Source organism: Rana temporaria, chromosome 3, assembly GCF_905171775.1.
Source record: "Rana temporaria chromosome 3, aRanTem1.1, whole genome shotgun sequence".
Lineage (NCBI taxonomy): Eukaryota > Metazoa > Chordata > Amphibia > Anura > Ranidae > Rana > Rana temporaria.
In genome coordinates this window covers 303,479,582-303,503,106 of record NC_053491.1, presented here as the reverse complement: position 1 = coordinate 303,503,106, position 23,525 = coordinate 303,479,582, and the positions used below count along the sequence as shown (strand labels likewise).

At 45.5% G+C, this 23,525-nt stretch overlaps 1 protein-coding gene across 1 annotated transcript in view; it reads right to left on the bottom strand.

Moving 5' to 3' along the window:
- CDKN2AIPNL (CDKN2A interacting protein N-terminal like) overlaps nt 1–23,525 on the bottom strand; it is a 50,777-nt gene that overhangs the window by 9,670 nt on the left and 17,582 nt on the right. Inside the window, exon 2 of the mRNA XM_040344777.1 lies at nt 13,710–13,809. Coding sequence (XP_040200711.1) covers nt 13,710–13,809 — 100 coding nt within the window. The remainder of the gene's footprint in view (nt 1–13,709; nt 13,810–23,525) is intronic.

Below are 23,525 nucleotides of genomic sequence, written 5' to 3'. Positions count from 1 at the left end.
GAGAGAACCTACACAGAGCGGTCTGATTTGTGATCCAAAAAAAAAGACCGAGCCCTCGGCGGAAACACAGCTGCACTAAACAGCTTAAGAGAGTCCCTTACAGCAGTGAGAAGCGCACCCATAAATGCCTTATCCTGCTTTTTTTTTTTACTACCCAGGTACCTGGTCCATGGCTCCATAGCAGAAAAAACAAAAGTACCCCCCTGAGGGTGGGACTTTAAAAGGTGACATACAAAAAAAGTCATATAAACCATAGACAAAAAGATAAAAAAACACATATGGTCACAAATGCAATAATACGGTCCCTGCGGCGTCTGCAGGGACCTGTGTGCGCCGTAGATACAGCACTAGGGGACGGAACTGCGCAAAGATGGCCGCCCGCTGCACATGGCGCGGCTACGACAAAATGGCCGCCAATGGGAGTTTTCAATGTAATTGAAAACCTCCCAAAAAATGGCGCCAGCGTCAGCCAAACGCCACCTTTTAAACAGGGAAAGCCTCCTAGAGCCTTTACAGTGAAAACCCCCACAGGAAAAACCCTGTATCAGACAGTAAAAGGTGCCAGATAACACAGCCCTCTCAGGAAAGCCCCCCCCGGACAGCGTGCCTTAGCAATGCAGCAAGGGAAAGGAGCAGGGAAGGGAGGAGTGCTCCTCCACTGTCAGGGCACCTCCGAACCCCAGGAATGCCCAGCCGTACCAACTCACCGAAGTAGGAGGCACTGTACTTACCCGTCGGAGCGAGGACTCGCTGACGCATTCCTGACAGATCTACAACCGCAATGGAGGTAGCTGTCGGCCCGGTCCACTGTGAGTGAGGCAACACCACAGCCCAGTCATATGTGGACCTCGGAGCAAAGCTCACGGCCACCTCAGGAGTCATGAGGTATAGCGTGGCAGACCAAGCCTCTTTGCAAAGGTGTGTCCACGCTTGCTGGTCGGACTGAGTAGACTACAAGGATCTATAATATCCAGCCTGTCACTCAGCCGACAGTTGAAAGAAGATTCTTCAAGAAAAAGTGAAAATAAAATAAAATATAATTACTCCTCAGGGCGCTGGGCCCAAAGGGAGCCATACGTCCTTCTCCTTTGCTAGGCAGAACGAAACTGAGGCTGCATGCTGCAGCGAGGAGGGTTATGTCTGGAGGGACCGCCCCCTGGGCGGGGCTGTTCAACTGTTAATTTAACATGTATTTAACCATTTAACATGTTTCTGCCTAGTCCTCTCCTGTAAACAGGGAACATAACCCACTTGTCAAGACTTAAGGAGCTGTGTCCATCCATGGACGATAAGAGAAACTAAATCTTTCCTCCTCCGCATTCTCGGGAGAGGAACAGAAACTAGGAAGGACCTATAAAAGTTAGAAGAAACTTTGGGCAAATAGAAAGGATCAGGCCTAATCACTACCCTGTCCTCTAAAATCCTCAGGAAGGGGGTCTTTACAGGGAAAGGGACTGTAGGTCAGAAGTCCTTCTCCCTGACATAATGGCTAAAATGAAGGAAATCTTCAAGGAAATCAATTTCAGGGAAACTTCATGCAAAGGCTCAAAAAGGAGCCCTTGTTAAAGCATTTAACACTAATGACAAATCCCAAGGATGCACGTGTTTGACGATCCTGGGAGTATGCCTAGATCTGGCTGAAAGGAACCTCCTGAATAAAGGATCTTCCGCTAGTCTCTTGTCTGAAAACACAGACAGGGCCGCGGCCTGAACCCTAAGGGTGCTGACAGTCACTTCTTCGCTCCTCTGTGTAAAAAATCCAATATACAGGGAGTGGAGAAAGAATCTAAACCGGATTTCCTTTGCCAGGAAATAAAAGTTTTCCAAACTTTCCCATAGATTCTTCTTGTGACCAACTTGCAGCTGTCCAGGATAGTTTGAATAACTTTCTCTGAACACCCTTTTAACTGAGGGCTTGGGTGCAACACTGATCCCGGGTGGAGTAGATCCTTCCGATCTGGTAGGGGCCAGGGAAGATCCACAGAGAGCGTCTTCAGAGAGGAAAACCAACTTCTCCTGGGCCACCAGAGGGGAATCAGAAAAATTATTCAGGAACGGGCAGAAGTGGTTCTAACTACCAGAGGTAAGAGGGGGGAAAAGGGGTGAGGCATAGGCCAGTGTGAAATTCTACGGAAAGGAGAGAGCATCCGTCCAAGGACCGTCTCTCCCTCCAGCGAGAAGATCGGCAGTTTTCTGTTGAGACTGGAGGCAAAAAGATCCACTGCAGGAAGACCCCATCTTAGCACAATCTCCTGGAACGTGCCTTGATGTAGCTCCTGTTGGGACTGACGCTCACTCTGCTCAGATATTCCGCCAGTGCATTCTCTGAACCCCTGATGTGTACTGCTCTGATTGAGGCGACATTGATTTCTGCCCAGGACAGAATCTGCTGTGTCAGCATCAGAAGTGATTCTGAGCGAGTGCCCCCTTGCTTGTTCAGGTACGCCACTGTAGTGGCATTGTCTGAGAAAACCAATAGGTCTCTTGAACAGACCCTCTCTTGCAGGGCCAAGAGAGCTTTTCCCCACAGCTAGCAGTTCCCTGAAGTTTGAGGAGTGGCCTTGCCTCCTCTGGCAACCAAGCTCCCTGGGCCTGCCAGCCCTGAGAGTGCGCACCCCAGCCCCACAGACTGGCGTCTGTAGTAATTTTTACTGGAGCATGTTGCGCCCAGTTCTTCCCTCCCTGCAGGTGTTCACGCTGCTCCCACCAGGAGAGATTGAGAAAAATCTCTCCTTGGCAGCTGTACCAGCTGATCTAAAGAATTCTTCCTGCGATCCCAATGGCGTAAGAGAAACGCCTGAAGGGGTCTGGAGTGTAATTGGGCCCAGGGTCCCCTGGGATGGCCGCAGTCATTAAACCTAACAACTGCATGATACGCCGAAGAGGTCTGTGGGAGTAACTTAAAGGCCTGCACGGAGAGAAGAAGTTTCAAAATGTTCTCCTCGGGAAGAAATATCTTTTGAGCAACAGTGTCTATTAGATAACCCAGAAAAAGTATCCTCTGGGAGGGCACCAGACAAGACTTCTGTTGGTTGACTTTCCACCCTAGTTTCTGAAAGATCCGCAAGACCAACTGCAGATCCCAGATAAGGGACCCTGTCTCGTGCAAAGATCAGAAAATTGTTCAGATATGGGACGACCGATACACCTTGTATCCGAAAAAAGGCCATGACCTCTTCCTCGATTTTGTAAAAATTCTGGGTGCTGCCGAGAGACCGAAAGGAAGGGCATTGAATTTCCAATGACTTGGCCCGTTGTCCATGGGAATCGCAAATCTGAGGAACCTTCGGTGGCTCTGGCAGATAGGTACATGAAGATAAGCGTCCTGAAGATCCAGGGTTACCATGAAGACCTCCAGCCACAACAGATTTCTTACAGAATAAATATTTTCCTGTCCGGAAACATCTGTAGAGAATACAGATGGGGGTTGGGGGTAGTTGGGGCAAGACTCTTGAATTCCAACCTGTAACCCTTTTCTAAAGTTTGAAGAATAAAGGAATTGTCGGAAATCTCTGCCATATTCCTTGACGAAATGGGACAACCTTCCTCATACCCCTATCCTGACGTCACTGGGGATTCTTGGAAGGGGCTGAAGGAGCAAAGATAGTCCCCCCCTTTTTGCTTATCTTTGTTAAAAGACCACTTTTTCTCCGCCTGTTGGTTTTAAAATTAACCTTGCCCTGGAAACCGCGAAAGGGCTTCTTATTCTGTGGCTTATTACTTTGAAAAGGGAACTGTTTACTCTTCTCAGAGGAGCGAGCTCGGACCTCCACCAAGGAGGAACCGAATAAGAGCTTGGCTTCAAAGGGGATACCGTAGAGTTTGTTTTTGGAGATAAGATCACCCTCCCAAGATTTAAGCCAGATAGCCTGTCTGGCTGAATTAATGAGAGCAGAAGATCTGGCTGCTGCTTTTACGGAATCTGCAGCAGCATCAGCCAAGAAGGCAACTGACTTGGCAATGAGTGGGATAGACTCCCTGATCTCCTCTTTGGGGGCGTTTGATGAAAGAAGATCGTCCAGACGCTGAACCCATACGTTCAAATTCCTAGCCACGCAGGTGGATGCTACAGCTGGACCCAAGGAGAAAGCTGAGGCATCCTGTCCATTTGATACTTAAGGACCCCGGAGTCTTTAAAAGGACAGGTCTGACCTTTTTGACACCTGCAACATGGGGGTATCTAGTCTAGGACATTTAAAGAAAGCCTCCTCGAATTCAGAATGAAAAGGAAATCTCCCTTTGTGTCCTCTAGACTGGAATAACCTTCTCTTAGGTTCCTTCCACTCTACAAGAATCATATCCTTAAGCGACTGGTGCACCGGAAAAGCTCTCGCTTTCCGCCCCTGTAGACCCCTATACATCTTATCTTGTACAGATTGGACCAGCTGAGGTGTCTAAATCTGTTCTGAAGTATATATTGACTTTAACAGTTCGTCAATATCTTCCACTGGAAAAAGATACTTAGAGCTACCCGTCTCTTCCTCTGATGTGGAATTCCCATCAGATGAAGAGCTTGGGTTCTCACCTTCTTCCAGATCAGAGGCATTGCGTGAACTAATGGTCTTGGATACGAATAGAGGAAGGGGTCTAGCCGAGGCTGAAGGGTCTTGAGCTATGGAACTAGATAAGGAAGGCCCCAGACCTGCTAACCTGTCATTGAAATACCGGAAGGAGGCCACAACCTCCTCCATAGAAGACAAACTCCTTTAAAGAGGCAGTCTCTGAACCAGCTCTAGATGGCATATGATCCTCACAAAATAGTTTCTTATAACTATGAGAGCCTGGCCCTACAGTTCCCACACTTCTTTACCGGTTTGGTCTAGATAGAACAAAGCAGAAACTAGAACCATAAGAAAAAAGATCCATACATAAAAAAGGTCCCTTGCTGTAGAACCACAGACAAGGGCTTACCTTGGGGGGCATTATGGGACCCGGAGGCTGCAGCTGGCTCAATCCGAGCGGATGCTTCATCCTCAAACCTGCCCTTAAGCTCCATCGGGCGAGCGGACATCGGCCAAAGAAATAGGCTGCAATTGACCTGCTAAAAATGCCCCTGTCTGGCGTTCAGCAGACTGTCCCCTAGGCAGCATGTCCTTAGTGTATCACGCCGCGCTTCTAATAAAAAAAAACGGCGCCCGGAAGCGCGTCACACGACTTCCCGCACAATCTTTCCACGTCACCGGAAGTCTTCAGACTCCATCTTGGTACACCTCCGTAATGCACGAGGAAGGACAGGTTCCACACAGCACGGCTGGGGGGGAAAAAAAAAAGTGAAGGAAGTTGCCACCATTCTACAACCAGGTAGGCAAGAAACTCCAAACGGAACCCTTTTGGACAGAACTCCTTTGGGAGTATGACTAAAAAAAAAAAGCAACCAGGACTTGGTCACAACTAGTCCTGGATGACGCCAAAAGGAGGGGGGTCCACCAACCAGTTACCAGACCCAAGAATAACAAAAAATGTGTCGGTGCTCCTGGAGGGTCTGGAAACACAAAACAACTGAGGGTCAGAGGAAAGGGAGGCCTTTTAAATTGTATCTGATTTGTGTTTCCTGTAGAGGGTGGAGCCAATCATCCCTCAAGTAGCTGTCCTGGAAGGTGGAGGTGGGAAAATAGGATTTTTGTACTCACTGTAAAATCCTTTTCTCCGAGTTCATGGACCTACACAGCACCCACCCCTCCTTTTTTGTGTTTGAACTGCTTTTTGACGAACTGATCTGCGAGATGCAGAAAGAGGGGTTATACCCAGAGGGACCGATACTGTATGGTGCGTGTTGTGTTTAACACTTTCTATAAGTTTCTGCCTAGTCACTCCTGAACGAAGGCCAATACCCACTTTGTCAAGATTATGAATGAAAGAGAAAAAGAAGAAAAATTGTTGCTCTACATAAAGATGTGTCATATCCTATAGATTTCCAAGACCCTGAAACTGAGCTGCAGCATGGTGGACAAGACCATACGGCGGTTTAACAGGACAGGTTCCACTCAGAACAGGCCTCACCATGGTCGACCAAAGAAGTTGAGTGTACATGCTCAGCGTCATATCCAGATGTTGGATTCGGGAAATTGACAATCAAGTCCTGCCAGCATTGCTGCAGAGGTGGAAGGGGTGGGGGGGGGGGGGGGGGGGGGGGGGAGTTGCCATCCTGTCAGTGCTCAGACCAATACGCCTTATAATGCATCAAATTGGTCTGCATTGCTGTCGTCCCAAAAGGAAGCCTTTTCTAAAGATGATGCACAAGAAAGCCTGCAAAACTGTTTGCTGAAGACAAGCAGACTAAAGACATGAATTACTGGAACCATGTCCTGTGGTCTGATGAGACCAAGATAAGCTTATTTGGTTCAGATGGAGATAAGCGTGAGTGGCGGCAACCAGGTGAGGAGTACAAAGACAAGTGTGACTTGCCTACAGTCAAGCATGGTGGTGGGATTGTCATGGTCTGGGGCTGCGTGACTGCTGCCGGCACTGGGAGCTACAGTTCATTGAGGGAACCATGAATGCCAACATGTACTGCAACATACTGAAGCAGAGCATGATCCCCCTCCCTTCGGAGACTGGGCTGCAGGACAGTATTCCAAAATAAGGACCGCAAAACACACCTCCAAGATGACAACTGCCTTTCTAAAGAAGCTGAGGTTAAAAAGGTGATGGCAGTGTCTTCAGACCTAAACCCCTATTGAGCATCTGTGGTGCATACCCAAAACAGAAGATTGAGGAGCACTAGGTCTCCAACATCCACCAGTTCCGTGATGTCATCATGGAGAAGTGGAAGAGGACTCCAGTGGCAACCTGTGAAGCTCTGGTGAACTCCATGCCCAAGGTAGTGCTGGAAAATAATGGTGGCCACACAAAATATTGACACTTTGGGTCCAATTTGGACATTTTTGTTACCAGCGGTTTAGACATTAATGGCTGGGTGTTATTTTGAGGGGACAGTGTCATGGACCTTGGAGTAATGGAGTGGTTACTGAGCTATATTGAGACATTTCCATTATGTGATAAGCCTGTTTAAAGCCTTTGTGATTATCAGGTGTGGGTGTCTTCTGTCGGAGACAGCCCGTCTGAAGATGTAAGTGTTTATGCTAAGTGCCTTTGTACTGTTCTAAAGGTCAGAAGCCTCCTGTCAGGAGCATTGAATTAGCATTCTATTGTCTAAAGCAATGTAACCTCTCAGAGGTAGTAATTAAGTAGACCGGGTTATTGTGTACATTGATTACCCCCTGGGGCTTCTGTCTCACTACACAAGTCTTTCTATCCAAGCTATTGGACCAATCCCTGTTGACTATTTCAAGTCCTCATTTGCATGGTCAAGGAGGACTTGAGTGAAGACTGGATACTTTACAATTGACCAATAGGAAAGCGGTTGTTGGGAGTGGGATGTTCCAAATTCTGTATAAAAGTGTGCTGTGTATTTGAAAATAAAGAGTCCTGCTTGAACTTACATACAGCCTGCCTGGTGTTCGTTCTTAATGGGTCTGAATGGCACATAGCTGTAGTTTGGACCCCGGAACCTTGGATGACTGGACCATCAGACGCTGCAATCTGCAAGCTGACTCACTGGTAGCAGAGGAGTGTCGGGAGAGCAGGACCTGGGCGAGCAAGGATCTCGTCACAGACAGCAAATTTACACCGTTATACAAGTTGTACACTCACTACTTTACATTTTAGCAAAAGTGTCATTACTTCAGTGTTGCCCCAGGAAAAGATCTAATAAAATATTTACAAAAATTTGAAAAAAAAAATAGGATTTTTGTACTCACTGTAAAATCCATTTCTCTGAGTTCATAGACGAACACAGCCTTCTTTGACATTAGGGTTATGCTTCTTCCTACCAGGAGAGTTTAGGCAGAATTTAACAGCACTTAAAGTGTTAAAACCTTTCCTTCGTGCCGCTCCTCCCAGGGGGAGTGGCTCCCCCAGGCATAACCCACACCCTGCTCTAGGAGCCTCAGTTCGTAACAAGCAGTACAAACCAAGGAAGGGTGGGTGCTGTGTCCGTCTATGAATTCAGAGAAATGGATTTTACGGTGAGTACAAAATTCCTATTTTCTCTTCCGTTCATAGACGGACACAGCCTTCTTTGAAATTAGGGACGTCCCCAAGCAGGGTCAAAAAAATTCGAGGGGTGGGAAAACACAGCAAACCAGGTTACACCCCAAACAAAAACCGGAGTTGCTCAACGGAGAAACTCCAAACAAACTGCCGCCCGTAACACCTGCGGCTGAAGGAGGCATCAAAAGGATGCACACACATCCACCTCATAAAACTTTGAAAAAAGCGTGGATCGACGACCAGGATGCATCCCAACACCGCTGCAACACAGAGGCATGATGCCGGAAAGCCCAAGAAGCCCCGATCGCCCTGGTCGAATGCGCACGCCCCTTTAGGGCATAGGCCTGAAGCACAATCTGTCGGAACCACCTAGGAACGGTGGCCGACGAGACCGCCAGGCCCTCTTGTAGGGCCAGTCACCGACACGAACAGTTAGTCCGACTTCCGGAACGGAACCGTAACATACAAGTACACCCGTAGGGCCCGAACCACATCCAGAGGATGCAAAGTGGCCTCCTCCTGGCATTTCGGCCGAGGACATAAGGATGGAAGAACAAATGTCTACCACAATGTGAAAAGCTGAAACGACCTTAGGGAGAAAAAACGGCTGCGGCCGCAGCACCAACTCATCCTCACGGATGACCAAGTAGGGAGCCTTGCAAGACAAGGCCGCCAGTTCAGACAGACACACGTCTGATCGAGGTAATCGCTACCAGAAATAAAATCACCTTTTGTGACAAAAAAACCTTCCGAATGTCCTCAAAAGGTAGCATCCCGAAGCACCCAAAGGACTAAATTCAAGTCCCATGGGGGTAATGGAGGGCGCACCGGAGGGGCCACCTGCCAGACCCCCTGACCCAACGTACGCACCCAGGAGTGCGATGCCAAGGGTCGCTGCAAGTAAGAACAGCCAGAGCAGAAATCTGGCTCCTAACCGTACTTAAGGCGAGAGCCCGAACCACTCCCTGCTGTAAAGACAGCAGAACCCTGTACACCACGTATGTACGAGGGTGCCATTTCATCTCCTCACACACAGAGATGTAGGCCTTCCATGTATGATGAGAAATCCTATGTGAGGTAGACTTCCGTGCACGCAGCACGGTAGAGACCACCAAGCCCAATAGGCCTCGGTCCTTCAGCCCCTGGCTCTCAACAGCCACGTCGCTAAAGCCGGTGGCTGTGAGACAGGGTGGAAGATCGGACCCTGTAACAGAAGATCAACTCCCAGGGGAAGACGCTAGGGGGCGTCTGCCACCAGACGCACCAGGTCCGCGTACCAGGAGCGACGCGGCCAATCTGGGGCAATCAGGATTGATAGAATCCCTACAGCTTCCACTCTGCGCAGCAGGCGAGGAAGAAGCTTCTGAGGAGGGAAGGTGTGAATTAGGCGATAGTGACCCCAAAGGAGCCACCAACGCGCCTGACGCGTCTGCCCACGGGTCCTTAAACCTGGCCACAAACCGTGGCACCTACCGATAGAGACGGGATGCTAGAAGGTCCACGTCCGGAGTGCCCCACTTTCGGCACAGACCCCGAAACACCTGCGGGTGGAGAGACCACTCCCCTTGGTGTAGTGCGACTTAGGAGGTCGGCCAGCTAATTCCGAACTCCCGGAATGTACCCGGCTGATAGAGCCGGAACGGACCCTTCGGCCCACCGAAAGGATGTGCGCGACCCCCGTCCCTGCAACAGAACTCTGTGTGCCTCCCTGATGGATCAACCTACGCCACGGCGTCATCGGACAGGATCCTGACCTGTCGGCCCTGTGGATCACAGCACTAAAAATGTCACGAGACCAAGAGATTTCCAAGATGGCCGCCGTCTGAGGTAAAAATCACCTCATAGAACACAGCAGCACCCCCCAGAGTAACAACACAGTCCCCCAACAACACACGGGCCCCGGTGGTAATAAAGAAAACCAAGGAGGCCCCCCTTCACAGCCACTACCATGTCAGGGGAAGGAGGGAGAGGAAGGGGAGAGAGGAAAGCAGGGAGGACCCTCAGTCGACCTCCCCAGGGAAAACCGGCAGAACCAACGTCCGTAAACGGCATGGCTGTCGGCCAGACACACTGTGACAAAGCCATAGAGACCGGTCATATGTGTGCCCTAGAACCGAAGATCCCCCTGCCGCACCTTGAGCAATGGTGCGCTAAGGGCCGGCACACGCTCGATGGCCGAACATGGGGGGACTACAAGAGTCAAGACCCAGCCTGTCACCCAGTCGGCTGTTGATAGAAGAATCACAGGATTCAAAAATGCAGGAACAAAATAATAAAAGCGAGAAAAATCGCAAGAAAAAAAAACTCCACAGTACAGGGACTCCAGAAGTGCCCGACTCCTCTCCTGTCGTTAGTCAGAAAAAGACTGAGGCTCCTAGAGCAGGGTGTGGGTTATGCCTGAGGGAGCCACGCCCCCTGGGAGGAGCGGCACGAAGGAAAGGTTTTAACACTTTAAGTGCTGTTAAATTCTGCCTAAACTCTCCTGGTAGGAAGAAGCAGAACCCTAATGTCAAAGAAGGCTGTGTCCGTCTATGAACGGAAGAGAAATAAATATATTATTTAGCTGAAATGGTGAATATGGATGCACACCTGCTGTGAGCTGCTCCATGCTGCGGCGTAAACCCAGCCTCAATCATGATGTACTAATTTCTTGCGACCCGAACACACCAGGACAGTACAAATAGCTTCCAAAATGATTTTTGGAAAGTAAACAGTCTGAGGTATTTAGTAAGAGGCATGGCAATTTTTATTTTTTTTTTAAACATACTGTCAGCAGTGCAGTACAGCGTAAACATAACTGATGACAGGAACACCGACTGGTGACAACATAATTATTTTTTTTATCAATTTCTTTCATACTGTGACCATAGTAACCCCCGGGGAGTTGATCAGGATTTTTATATACTACGATTGCTTATAGCAGTGAATTTCACCATGTGATCACTGTGACCAATTACAGCTAGCAACACAATTGTATAGAATATCATTTTACAATGGCCCGGGCAGGAAGCAGTTAAAGAATTGAACTCACCATCCTCTAGGTTTGGAAACTTTTGCCATCTTGATTGGCAGAAGATGAAATTATGCCCACACATGCAGAGTTCATTCATTCCGGCACAGAGGTGTGTAGAGAATGTACACTGAGCTGAGCTTCTAAAAGATGACTGGTAGGTAAGGCAGATACATTTGTTTTATTACAGTTTTATTACAGAAGGGACAAAGCCTATCTCTTCTGCAATAAAGTGCCTGTTGCATTTATTTCTTTTTTAGTTTAGCTTGGCTTAAACTTTGTTTCAGCTACTAAAGAGCAGTATGCACTAGTCTACAGAAAAAGCCTAGCTAAAAGAGGCAGATATTTGCAGTGGGAGGAAGAAAACAAAATACACACACACACACACACACAGTATTTGCCGGTGGATAAGGCGACCGGGTGTTTTGGACGTTTTTTAAATGATCCTTGGTGTGCTGGCGAATATGTGTACACGGGTGTATAAGACGACCCCCTAATTTTACATTTGTTTTAAGATTTTTTGCCTGTACTCACCGAGGCTTCATATTTCTTCCTTCTGGAGCCATATTCGTCTCCCTTCTTGCTGGAGCCAATCACGGCAAGCAATGTATTAGATTAATGAATACAAAGCCTGCTTGGATTGGCAGAGGCTGCAACATCAGCCCACGCCTCTCTGACTCTCAAAGCCAATCCGAGTAGGCTACTGTATGTAGCCTGCTCGGATTGGCAGAGGTTGTTACTCAAATCCAAGCAGGCTCTGTATTCATTTGAATACATCGCTCACCGGGATTGGCTAAGTGGTATATACTGTATGTAGCCAAAGCTACATACAGTATTACCGCACATCCAGCAGGCATCCGAGCAGCTGACCCGGTGTATAAGACGACCCCTGCTTTTTGGACATTTTTTTTTAAGTGTAAAAGGTAGTCTTATATGCCAGCAAATACAGTATATATACAGTGCCTCGCGAAAGTATTCGGTCCCCTTGAACTTTGCGACCTTTTGCCACATTTCAGGCTTCAAACAAAGATATAAAACTAACTTTTTTTTGAAGTGGAACGAAATTTATTGGATATTTCAAACTTTAACAAATAAAAAACTGAAAAATTGGGCGTGCAAAATTATTCAGCCCCCTTAAGTTAATACTTTGTAGCGCCACCTTTTGCTGCGATTACAGCTGTAAGTCGCTTGGGGTTTGTCTTCATCAGTTTTGCACATCGAGAGACTGACATTTTTGCCTATTCCTCCTTGCAAAACAGCTGGAGCTCAGTGAGGTTGGATGGAGAGCGTTTGTGAACAGCAGTTTTCAGTTCTTTCCACAGACTCTCGATTGGATTCAGGTCTGGACTTTGACTTGGCCATTCTAACACCTGGATATGTTTATTTGTGAACCATTCCATTGTAGATTTCCCTTTATGTTTTGGATCATTGTCTTGTTGGAAGACAAATCTCCGTCCTAGTCTCAGGTCTTTTGCAGACTCCCATCAGGTTTTCTTCCAGAATGGTCCTGTATTTGGCTCCATCCATCTTTCCATCAATTTTAACCATCTTCCCTGTCCCTGCTGAAGAAAAGCAGGCCCAAACCATGATGCTGCCACCACCATGTTTGACAGTGGGGATGGTGTGTTCAGGGTGATGAGCTGTGTTGCTTTTATGCCAAACATAATGTTTTGCATTGTTGCCAAAAAGTTCGATTTTGGTTTCATCTGACCAGAGCACCTTCTTCCACATGTTTGGTGTGTCTCCCAGGTGGCTTGTGGCAAACTTTAAACGACACTTTTTATGGATAAATTTAAGAAATGGCTTTCTTCTTGCCACTCTTCCATAAAGGCCAGATTTGTGCAGTATACGACTAATTGTTGTCCTATGGACAGAGTCTCCCACCTCAGCTGTAGATCTCTGCAGTTCATTCAGAGTGATCATGGGCCTCTTGGCTGCATCTCTGATCAGTCTTCTACTTGTATGAGCTGAAAGTTTAGAGGGACGGCCAGGTATTCGTAGATTTGCAGTGGTCCGATACTCCTTCCATTTCAATATATTTTGCTAGAACAGTGCTCCTTGGGATGTTTAAAGCTTGAGAAATCTTTTTGTATCCAAATCCGGCTTTAAACTTCTCCACAACAGTATCTCGGACCTGGCTGGTGGGTTCCTTGTAATTCATGATGCTCTCTGCGCTTTAAACGGACCTCTGAGACTATCACAGTGCAGGTGCATTTATACAGAGACTTGATTACACACAGGTGGATTCTATTTATCATCATTAGTCATTTAGGTCAACATTGGATCATTCAGAGATCCTCACTGAACATCTGGAGAGAGTTTGCTGCACTGAAAATAAAAAGGGGCTGAATAATTTTGCACGCCCAATTTTTCAGTTTTTTATTTGTTAAAAAAGTTTGAAATATCCAATACATTTCGTTCCACTTCATTAATGTGGCCCACTTGATGATTCTTCAAAAAAAATTAGTTTTATATCTTTATGGTTTTTGAAGCCTTAAATGTGGCAAAAGGTCGCAAAGTTCAAGGGGGCCGAATACTTTCGCAAAGGAACTGTGTAATTATATATATATATATATATATATATATATATCCACCCACGCTAAACATTTCAGTGTAAATCATGACTCATAAAAATTCAGAAACATACCCGTTTCATTATTTCATCCCTGGTGGTGAAATGTGGAGCATCTTCGATGCGAATATCATCTGCCATAGCGAAAACTCTTCCCAAAAGTTCATCACTGTATCTGTAAACGGTCACAATTTAATGCATCAGTATGCCAGCATACATATAGTTTAGAGTGAACAGATCATTACAGTAAGCAAACTTTTTCTTCATCCTCTACAGCTTCAGGTAGGCCCGTGCCTGTATTTGAGGGTATATCTAAAAGGAAATTGATTAAGAAAAATTGTATAATGTATGGCCAACCTATTAACCACTTTAAGACTGTCCACTGCACATATACTGTGGCAGGGTGGCTCTATTGAGTGAAACGGTGTACCTGTACATTGTTTCATCCAATAGATACTGTGGGTGCGCCGCAGTAGCATGCGGGGCCGGCGGACTCGAAGTCCACCGCCACCTGTGGTACAAAGAGGCAGAAGGGGGATCTGCCTATGTTAACAAGGCTGATTCCCATTCTGACAGGGGACAACATTCGGATCTGCTGTTCCTAGTGATCAGGAACAGCGATCTGTGTTGTCCCAGTGAACCCAGCCCCCACACAGACTACACCCAGGGAATAGTTAACCCTTTGATCACTGCCTAGTGTTACCCCCCTTGCAAATGCGTGCGGACCGAACCCCTGTTTTTAACGCATACTGTAGACAGGTTAATTGGTTCTCTGCAAGCTGGTCGGTAAGTAGGCTTGGTTTTTCCCTGGGCATTCCCCAGGTTTTTGTTGTTATCTAGTGTTACCCCCTTCCCTGCCAGTGTCATTTATACATTGATCAGTGCATTTTTTTTTTTAGCACTGTTCACTGTAATAATGTCACTGGTCCCCAAAAAGTGTCACTTGGGGTCAGATTTGTCTTGCCGTAATGTCCCAGTCCAGAGAAAAAAAAAAAAAAAAAAAAAAAAAAAAAAAAGTTTGCCGCCATTACCAGTAAAAAGATTAATAAAACTTCATAAATCTATCCCCATTTTTCAGACCCTATAACTTTTGCCCGAACCAAATCAATATATACTTATTGGCCTAAACTGACAAATACATTTTTACTTTTTTTAGGATATGTACTAAAGCAGAAAGTAAAAAATATATTTTTCTTCAAAATTGTCTAAAACTGCAGAAGTGATCAAATACCACCAAAAGAAAGCCATTTGTGGAAGAAAAAAAAACCCCCAACCCACACACCAATTTTTCTTGGGTACAACATCTCAGACTACGCAATTGTCAGTTAAAGTGACGCAGTGCCGTATTGCAAAAAGAAAAAAATGGCCTGGTCATTAAGGGGGTAAATACTTCCAGGGCTGAAGTGGTTAAAGAATAAATTTCACCTTTCATAACATGTTCTCCTCTGCCGCATCACTTATTCACAGCCTTGGTGGCTGTTGGCTTGTAGTTCAGCACCGTGGTAGTTCACTGATTAGCTGCTGTAGACTTACTAGTCAAAACAGGCTACACCAACCCCAGAAAAAGGCATACTGAGACTACAACTGGCCATAAACCCTGACAATCTGTATATTTTCCTTTACCGAGGACTGGTTCACACTAGCGCGATTTCAGATGTGACTTGAGTCGTACAGAACTGCACGACAATGGAAATCCCATTGTTTTCCCGTGGTGCTGTTCACATCAATGCAACTCAAGACAGCGATTTTGGAAAAGGTTCCCGTTCTACTTGGGTGTGATTCCAGCAACATTTTGGCCCATAGAATATGCAAACCACGTCCGAACACTAATTAACCATATTGAAAATTGAATTGCTACAGAGTGGACCTAGCCTAAAGCCCAACTAGGGCTGAAACAACTAAATATTGGCATAATCGATTATAATAGATTATGAAAATAGTTGTCAACTATTTTCAGAATCAACTAGTTGATCAGCCGATAAGTTGTTCTGCATACAGAATGCATTATTTGTGTACATATCCGAAAATACAGTTCAGCACACTGTTCATAGTCAATTGAAGTGGTTGAAGTGGTTGTGAAACCGACTGGACGTCCATTGACGTCCTGCAGGATTTCATGCCGGCGCGCAGCGATCGGTGATGCGGGGTGTCAGTCTGACACCCTGCATCTCCGATCTCGGTAAAGAGCCTCCGGCGTGATTAGCCGTGTCCAACCACGGCTGATCACGATGTAAACAGAAAGAGCCGTTGATCGGCTCTTCCTCACTCGCGTCTGACAAAAATCGCAGAGGTGATCAAATACCACCAAAAGAAAGCTCTATTTGTGGGAACAAAATGATAAAAATTTCATTTAAAGAGAAAAGAGAAAAGAGAAAAGAGAAAAGAGAAAAGAGAAAAAAGAGAAAAGAGAAAAGAGAAAAGAGAAAAGAGAAAAGAGAAAAGAGAAAGAGAGAAAGAGAGAAAGAAAGAAAGGAGAAAGAAAGAAGAAAGAAAGAAAGAAAGAGAGAGAGAAAGAGAGGAGGGGGGGGGGGGTTTGATTTGTATCAAATTCATTTTAATACAATTTTTATTTATTTTTCCTCCAATATCTAAAAGATTGTTTTCTATTTAAGATAAATTAATAATTTAGTTTATTCAGTACGAAATGGAGCATAAGGCTGTACATTTGCCCCCCCCCCCCAAAAAAAAACAAAGTTCAGGAATATTCCCTTTATCCCATTGTTTCTAAGTACACTTCAAACTGTATGATTGAATCAGTTCTGATATCGCTGGTTTACCAACCTGACAGCTTATTATTCTAAATAGGAAACCTTCATTTTGTTTGCAAATATAAAAAATTCTAACTACCATCAAAAAGTCCTTACATTTAAAGAACACCTGTCATTTCAGTATAAGTATTTGATTCCCTATCACATCAGCAAGATTTCTGGCTCACAGGTGTCTTCTATACAGGCAACAAGCTGAAATTAGGAGCACTCTTAAGAGGGAGTGCTCCTAATCTCAGCGTGTTACCTGTATAAAAGACACCTGTCCACAGAAGCAATCCGATTGCAATCTCTCCACCATGGCCAAGACCAAAGAGCTGTCCAAGGATCTCCCCCCTCCACACAGCTTCATGTCTGGCTCTCAGTCAAAATACAAATATATATATTTTACACACACACACACACACTTGTTGTACCATAAGAGCATAATTTAACCAAAAAAAGCATGCAGAAATATTCTTTGTACATTCAAAAATGTCACTTTCATTTTAAAATTGAATGTTAAAAGCATGTAATTTCTGAATGGAAAAAAAAAAAAAAAAAAAAAAAATCATCACACACGGTCTGAAAATTCTGCTGTTTCTTCTTGCACAGATCAGGGACACAGCAGGAAACCTTTGTGGGGCTCAGGTGCCCCCTCCTCCTCCTGTAGCCGGTACATCGCTCTCTCCCCAGATCCCCGCCATGGGGCGTCAGTCTGCAGCATTCCCGAGGAGGAGGAGGAAGGGCAGGAAGAAGCAGATTAACAGTTGTCTACTGAAAAACAAGACATGCTTGAAAAGCTGGTAACTGCTGCAGTGGCAACTGTGAATGATTGTTTCTGGGAGGTGCATAAAATGTGCTATTGAGAATCATCTGCATTTCTGCTGAGCCTGTTCTGACCCCCCCTGAAAAGGGCGGTCATAGGCTAGTCAGTAAGCCTCCGTTGGATCGCACTCACTTATTATAATTGAAGAATCACAGGAATATATCGTACCCAGTTTTTCTTCACGGGTTCCTTCATTTATGAACTTTTAGTGATGTATTGTACACTTAGTTTTTTCATTTCTGTTTAATACTTTTTTCAATTTTTTTTTTTTTTATTATTTGGCAACATACGATTCATCATTTCAGCACTACACTTATTGTATCCAGATATATATATATTGGTAATGCACGGAAATCAGTGCCGATACTAGGCATTTTCGCGCATATGGACACTCGCGAAAATGCTCCGATACCGGAAGCGACATCAGCTGGTGTCGGGGCGCCTCCTCCCCTCCAGCAGTGGGGTTAGGAGCAGTACACATCACGATCAGGATCAGCCACTTACACAGGCAGAGGAACCGGCTCCCATCATGCTCAACACTGACTGTGCATGGCGATTGGGCAAAACAAACATGTAGCAACACAGTGGGAACAGTCCGGCCACATTGACACTCCTGCTCCCGGCTGTCTCCTTTCATTATACAGGTCCGATCCCCTCCTGCCTGTGTAAACAAGGAGGGTGGGTGAAGTCATAACTCCTCCCTTCCTGCACAGAGAGCTGGCTGTAATCCATTGACAGAGTGGGAGGGTCGCCAAGGGCAAGGGGCTTGACAGCATCAGTACATGTGTTTCTATGTGAGGCAGCTGTGGAAGTGTCCCTGGAAGCAGAACAGAGAACTGCGGGGGACCAACTGGAGCAAGTCCTGCAAACAGGTTAATGTAGTATGTACAGTATCAGCAGGGTACAGACTGGACTTATACACTGACACCACACATTATATACAGACCAGGGTACAGACTGGTCTGTATAGTTTACAGTACTGTGTCATTGTATAAGACTGGTCTGTACCCAACGCCCTGTACTGTGCCTTCCTAACACTCTGTGCTGTGGTCACCCTGTGTTGCCCCCTCTTTTCCACCACCAGCTGTCATCTTTGTCCCCATGTCTCCCAATGACCCTTCCATCCCCATCCTCATCCCCCAGCGATCACAGCCTTTTCCATCCCAACTCTCCCACCCAACAATCCCCATTTCACCCCAACCTCAACCACCCTGCCGTCACTTACTCCTCTACTCCCCCCCACTCACCCAACTTCTTAACACCACCCTACCTACGCGATATGTATTGGTAATCGGTGTTAAAAAAAAAAAAGTAAAAAAAAAGTAATCGGTGCATCCCTAAAATACAGTGCCTTGCGAAAGTATTCGGCCCCCTTGAACTTTGCGACCTTTTGCCACATTTCAGGCTTCAAACATAAAGATATAAAAAAACTGTAATTTAACAAGTGGGACACAATCATGAAGTGGAACGAAATTTATTGGATATTTCAAACTTTAACAAATAAAAAAAACTGAAAAATTGGGCGTGCAAAATTATTCAGCCCCTTTACTTTCAGTGCAGCAAACTCTCTCCAGAAGTTCAGTGAGAATCTCTCAATGATCCAATGTTGACCTAAATGACTAATGATGATAAATAGAATCCACCTGTGTGTAATCAAGTCTCCGTATAAAATGCACCTGCACGGTGATAGTTTCAGAGGTCCGTTTAAAGCACAGAGAGCATCATGAAGAACAAAAAACACACCAGGCAGGTCCAAGATACTGTTGGAGAAGTTTAAAGCCGGATTTGGATACAAAAAGATTTCTCAAGCTTTAAACATCCCAAGGAGCACTGTGCAAGCGATAATATTGAAATGGACCACTGCAAATCTACGAAGACCTGGCCGTCCCTCTAAACTTTCAGCTCATACAAGGAGAAGACTGATCAGAGATGCAGCCAAGAGGCCCATGATCACTCTGGATGAACTGCAGAGATCTACAGCTGAGGTGGGAGACTCTGTCCATAGGACAACAATCAGTCGTATACTGCACAAATCTGGCCTTTATGGAAGAGTGGCAAGAAGAAAGCCATTTCTTAAAGATATCCATAAAAAAGTGTTGTTTAAAGTTTGCCACAAGCCACCTGGGAGACACACCAAACATGTGGTAGAAGGTGCTCTGGTCAGATGAAACCAAAAATCTAACTTTTTAGCAACAATGCAAAACTTTGTTTGGCGTAAAAGCAACAAAGCTCATCACCCTGAACACACCATCCCCACTGTCAAACATAGTGGTGGCAGCATCATGGTTTGGGCCTGATTTTCTTCAGCAGGGACAGGGAAGATGGTTAAAATTGATGGGAAGATGGATGGAGCCAAATACAGGACCATTCTGGAAGAAAACCTGATGGAGTCTGCAAAAGACCTGAGACTGGGACGGAGATTTGTCTTCCAACAAGAAAATGATCCAAAACATAAAAGAAAAATCTACAATGGAATGGTTCACAAATAAACATATCTAGGTGTTAGAATGGTCAAGTCAAAGTCCAGACCTGAATCCAAATCGAGAATCTGTGGAAAGAACTGAAAACTGCTGTTCAAACGCTCTCCATCCAACCTCACTGAGCTTGAGCGGTTTTGCAAGGAGGAATGGGCAAACATTTCAGTCTCTCGATGTGCAAAACTGATAGAGACATACCCCAAGCGACTTACAGCTGTAATCGCAGCAAAAGGTGGCGCTACAGAGTATTAACTTAAGGGGGCTGAATAATTTTGCACGCCCAATTTTTCAGTTTTTTATTTGTTAAAAAAGTTTGAAATATCCAATAAAATTGTTTCACTTCATGATTGTTGATTCTTCAAAAAAAAAAAAATTATATCTTTATGTTTGAAGCCTGAAATGTGGCAAAAGGTTGCAAAGTTCAAGGGGGCCGAATACTTTTGCAAGGCACTGTGTGTAATTATTATATATATATATATATAAAAAAATGATACAATTAATTTTTAATTAATTGTCATTCTCAGAGTGCATTAGATAGTTGTATCCCCACAGCTGATAATGTATATTTAGCACTCCATAGAGATAGTCAAGAATAATTTTTTTTTTTTTTTAAACATTTTATATATTAACTAAATTATACACCAACATTTTTTTTTTTAGGGGGAGGGAGGGGATGGGAAAATGTATACACACACATACACTTTTTTTTTTTTGAGGGAGGAGAGCAGGGTGCACCCCCCTAATTTGAATCATAGTCGATAGGGAGGATGGGATGCCATGAGGGGGTGTTTTTTTTTTTTAGTGTTTGGGGAGAAAGGGTGAGCACGAAACTAGGGTGGAAAGGGTGAGAGGTCGCTATATAACCCTCCCTAGGTATACCCCTTAAAATTAAAAGCAAGTTAAAATAGTACACAATTATCACTTTGTTAAGGTTCACAGGGATAAAAAAAATGTTTTATCAAGGTAGATGGTTTGTTTTGGAAGAGAGGAAGGGGGAACATCGACAGGATGGAATTGGAAGGAGGTTGTTGCACTTTTTTTTTTTTTTTTTTTACATTCAAAAGCTTTTATTGAAAGTTGAAGGTAAAAAGACATAAATGCTTATGGCCCGTCACAGATGCAACTGCTTAAAGCGGTAGTTCACCCTCCTTTCCATCATTAGACCATTAAATTCGGCATCGTAGCGCGAGCTACGGTATGCCGGTCTTAAATTTTTAATCCCCGTACTCACTGTGGTATCGATGATTGAAGAATCCGACTCCCGCGGGGAATGGGCGTGCCTATGGAGAGGGAGGATGATTGACGGCCGGCTCTGGCACGTCACGCTCCCCGAAGACAGCCGGAGTAGGTCTCGGCTATTCACGACGCCTGCGCACAGGCTATGTGCAGGCGCCGTGAATAGCCAAGCCTATTTCGGCTATTTCCGGAGAAGCGTGACGTGCCAGGGCCGGCCGTCAATCACCTTCTCTCACCATAGGAACGCCCATTCCCCGGATTCTTCAATCATCGATAGCACAGTGAGTACGGGCATAAAAAATGTAAGACCGGCATACCGTAGCTCGCGCTACGATGCCGAATTTAATGGTCTAATAAAAAAAAAACTTTTTTTTTTTTTTTTTAACAGGGTGAACCCCCGCTTTAAGGGTTGTTGCACATTTTTATATCCGATCAAAACAATAATTGGACAACGAATAGATTATGAAAATAATCGTTAATTGCAGCCCTGACAAAAAAAAAAAAAAACAGGACGGCACACCTGAGATGACGGGTCCCACCTGACAGGAAACACAATCAACAGAGTTTAAAAGGTCCCACCCTTCCCTCTGTGCCTCAGTTATGACAAAGTATAGACCCACACCGGTGTCAGAGGGTACCTTCTGTGAACACAAACATCACCAACAATTAAGGGTGGGAAGTACCCAGAGGCGATTCAGTTCGCATGTGCCGCGCTATATAAGTTTTTCATTCATTCAAGTAGGCCTGCCGTCCTGGAAGATTTCCTAGAAAATCCGTTACCGGTAAGTGTAACTGGTACTTTTCTCCAGTCATCTTCCAGGACGGCACACCTGAGACGATGAGCAAGAAGTTCAGGCCTACCTTAGGGTGGGATGACTGCCTGTAGGACCTTCTTGCCGAATGCCAAGTCTTGAGGGGACAACTGTTCCAATCTGTAGTGGAAAGTATTTTGGCTCGTCCAAGTTGCTGCTCTGCAGATTTGATCAATCGAAGCGCCTGCCCTCTCTGCCCAGGAGGTCGCCAAAGATCTAGTTTTAATATGAGCTGGAACGGGTTTTCCTGACTGTTCATAAGCTACTGCGATAGTCTGTTTAATCCACCTGGCTATCGTAGGCTTAGAAGCCTGAAGCCCTGTCTTTTGTCTGGAGAAATAAATTAACAAATGATTTGATCTCCTGAATTCTCTCACTATCTAAATAGGCTAGAAGACACCCAACATCTAATAAATGAAACCTTGCCTCTTTGTAATTTTTAGGGTTCTGACAAAAGGAGGATCTCCTGTGAAATTCAGAGGTCACTTTTGGCAAATATAAAGGATCCTGTTTGAGGATTACCCTATCCTCTAGGAGCAACAAAAAAGTATTTTTTTATAGTCAGAGCTTGTAAATCACTAACCCTTCTGGCTGTTGTGATTGCCAGAAGAAAGGTCATCTTAAGTGAAAAGGAACTTAACAGAAATTTGAGCCACCGGCTCAAAAGGCTCTTTGGTTAGAGCATCTAGTACCAGGGATAAATTCCAAGGTGGAAACCTGATTGTCTTTGTCGGGGTTACCCTTTCCCTGGCTGTCAAAAATCTTTTTACCAGTGGGTTCAGGGCCAGCCTCTGGTCAAAGAACACTGACAAGGCTGCAACCTAAACCCTTAGCGTGCTTACTGCTAAGCCCTGGTCTACTCCCTCTTGGAGGAAATCCAGGACCATGGAGATTGTTTGGAGAGGACCTTCTCTAGGCTGAGCCCAGCGAGAGAAGACTTTCCAAACTTTTGCATACATTTTTCTTGTGACTGGCTTCCTACTCTGCAAGAGTGTGTCAATCACCCTTTCCGAGCATCCCCTACGCCTGAGGATCTCCCTCTCAAACATCATGCCGCCAGGGAAAGAAAACCTGGATCAGGATGTAACAGTGGTCCCTAGGAGAGGATATCGCGTCTGGACGGGAGATGCAACGGAGGAGCCATCGACCACCTTCTCAATGTGGGGAACCATGCTCGCTTCGGCCACCAGGGTGCGATCAGAATAAGGTATTTTTTTGACCTGGATAGCTTCTGTAGTACCCGGGGGATGAGTGCCAGAGGAGGGGATGCATAAGCTAGGATGAACTCCCATTTTTGTGCTAGGGCAGCACAGTGGTGCAGTGAGTAGCACTTTCGCCTAGCAGCAAAAGGGTCGCTGGTTCATATCCCGACCACGACCCCATCTGCCTGGAGTTTGCATGTTCTCCCTGTGCATGCGTGGGTTTCCTCCGGGTACTCTGGTTTCCTCCCACACTCCAAAGACATGCTGGTAGGTAAAATTGGATCTTGTCCAAATTGGCCCAGTATATATATGTATATCTGTGTGTATGACGGTGTGTCCCAAGCGTGTCACGATCCTACGGGGTAAAATGACCGCACCAGCCAAGCAGACTGGCTGGAAAAAGCGCCCAGAGGCGATTCAGTTCGCATGAGTTGCGCTATACAAGTCATTCATTCAGGGTATATATCCCGTAGGCGTCCTGCTCTCTGGTGAGAGAGAAGTACTTGAGGACTATCCTGTTCTTGCAGGCAAATAAATCAATTTCTGGTCTGCCAAAGTGTTGGCTTACCAGAGAGAAAACCTTGTTGTTCA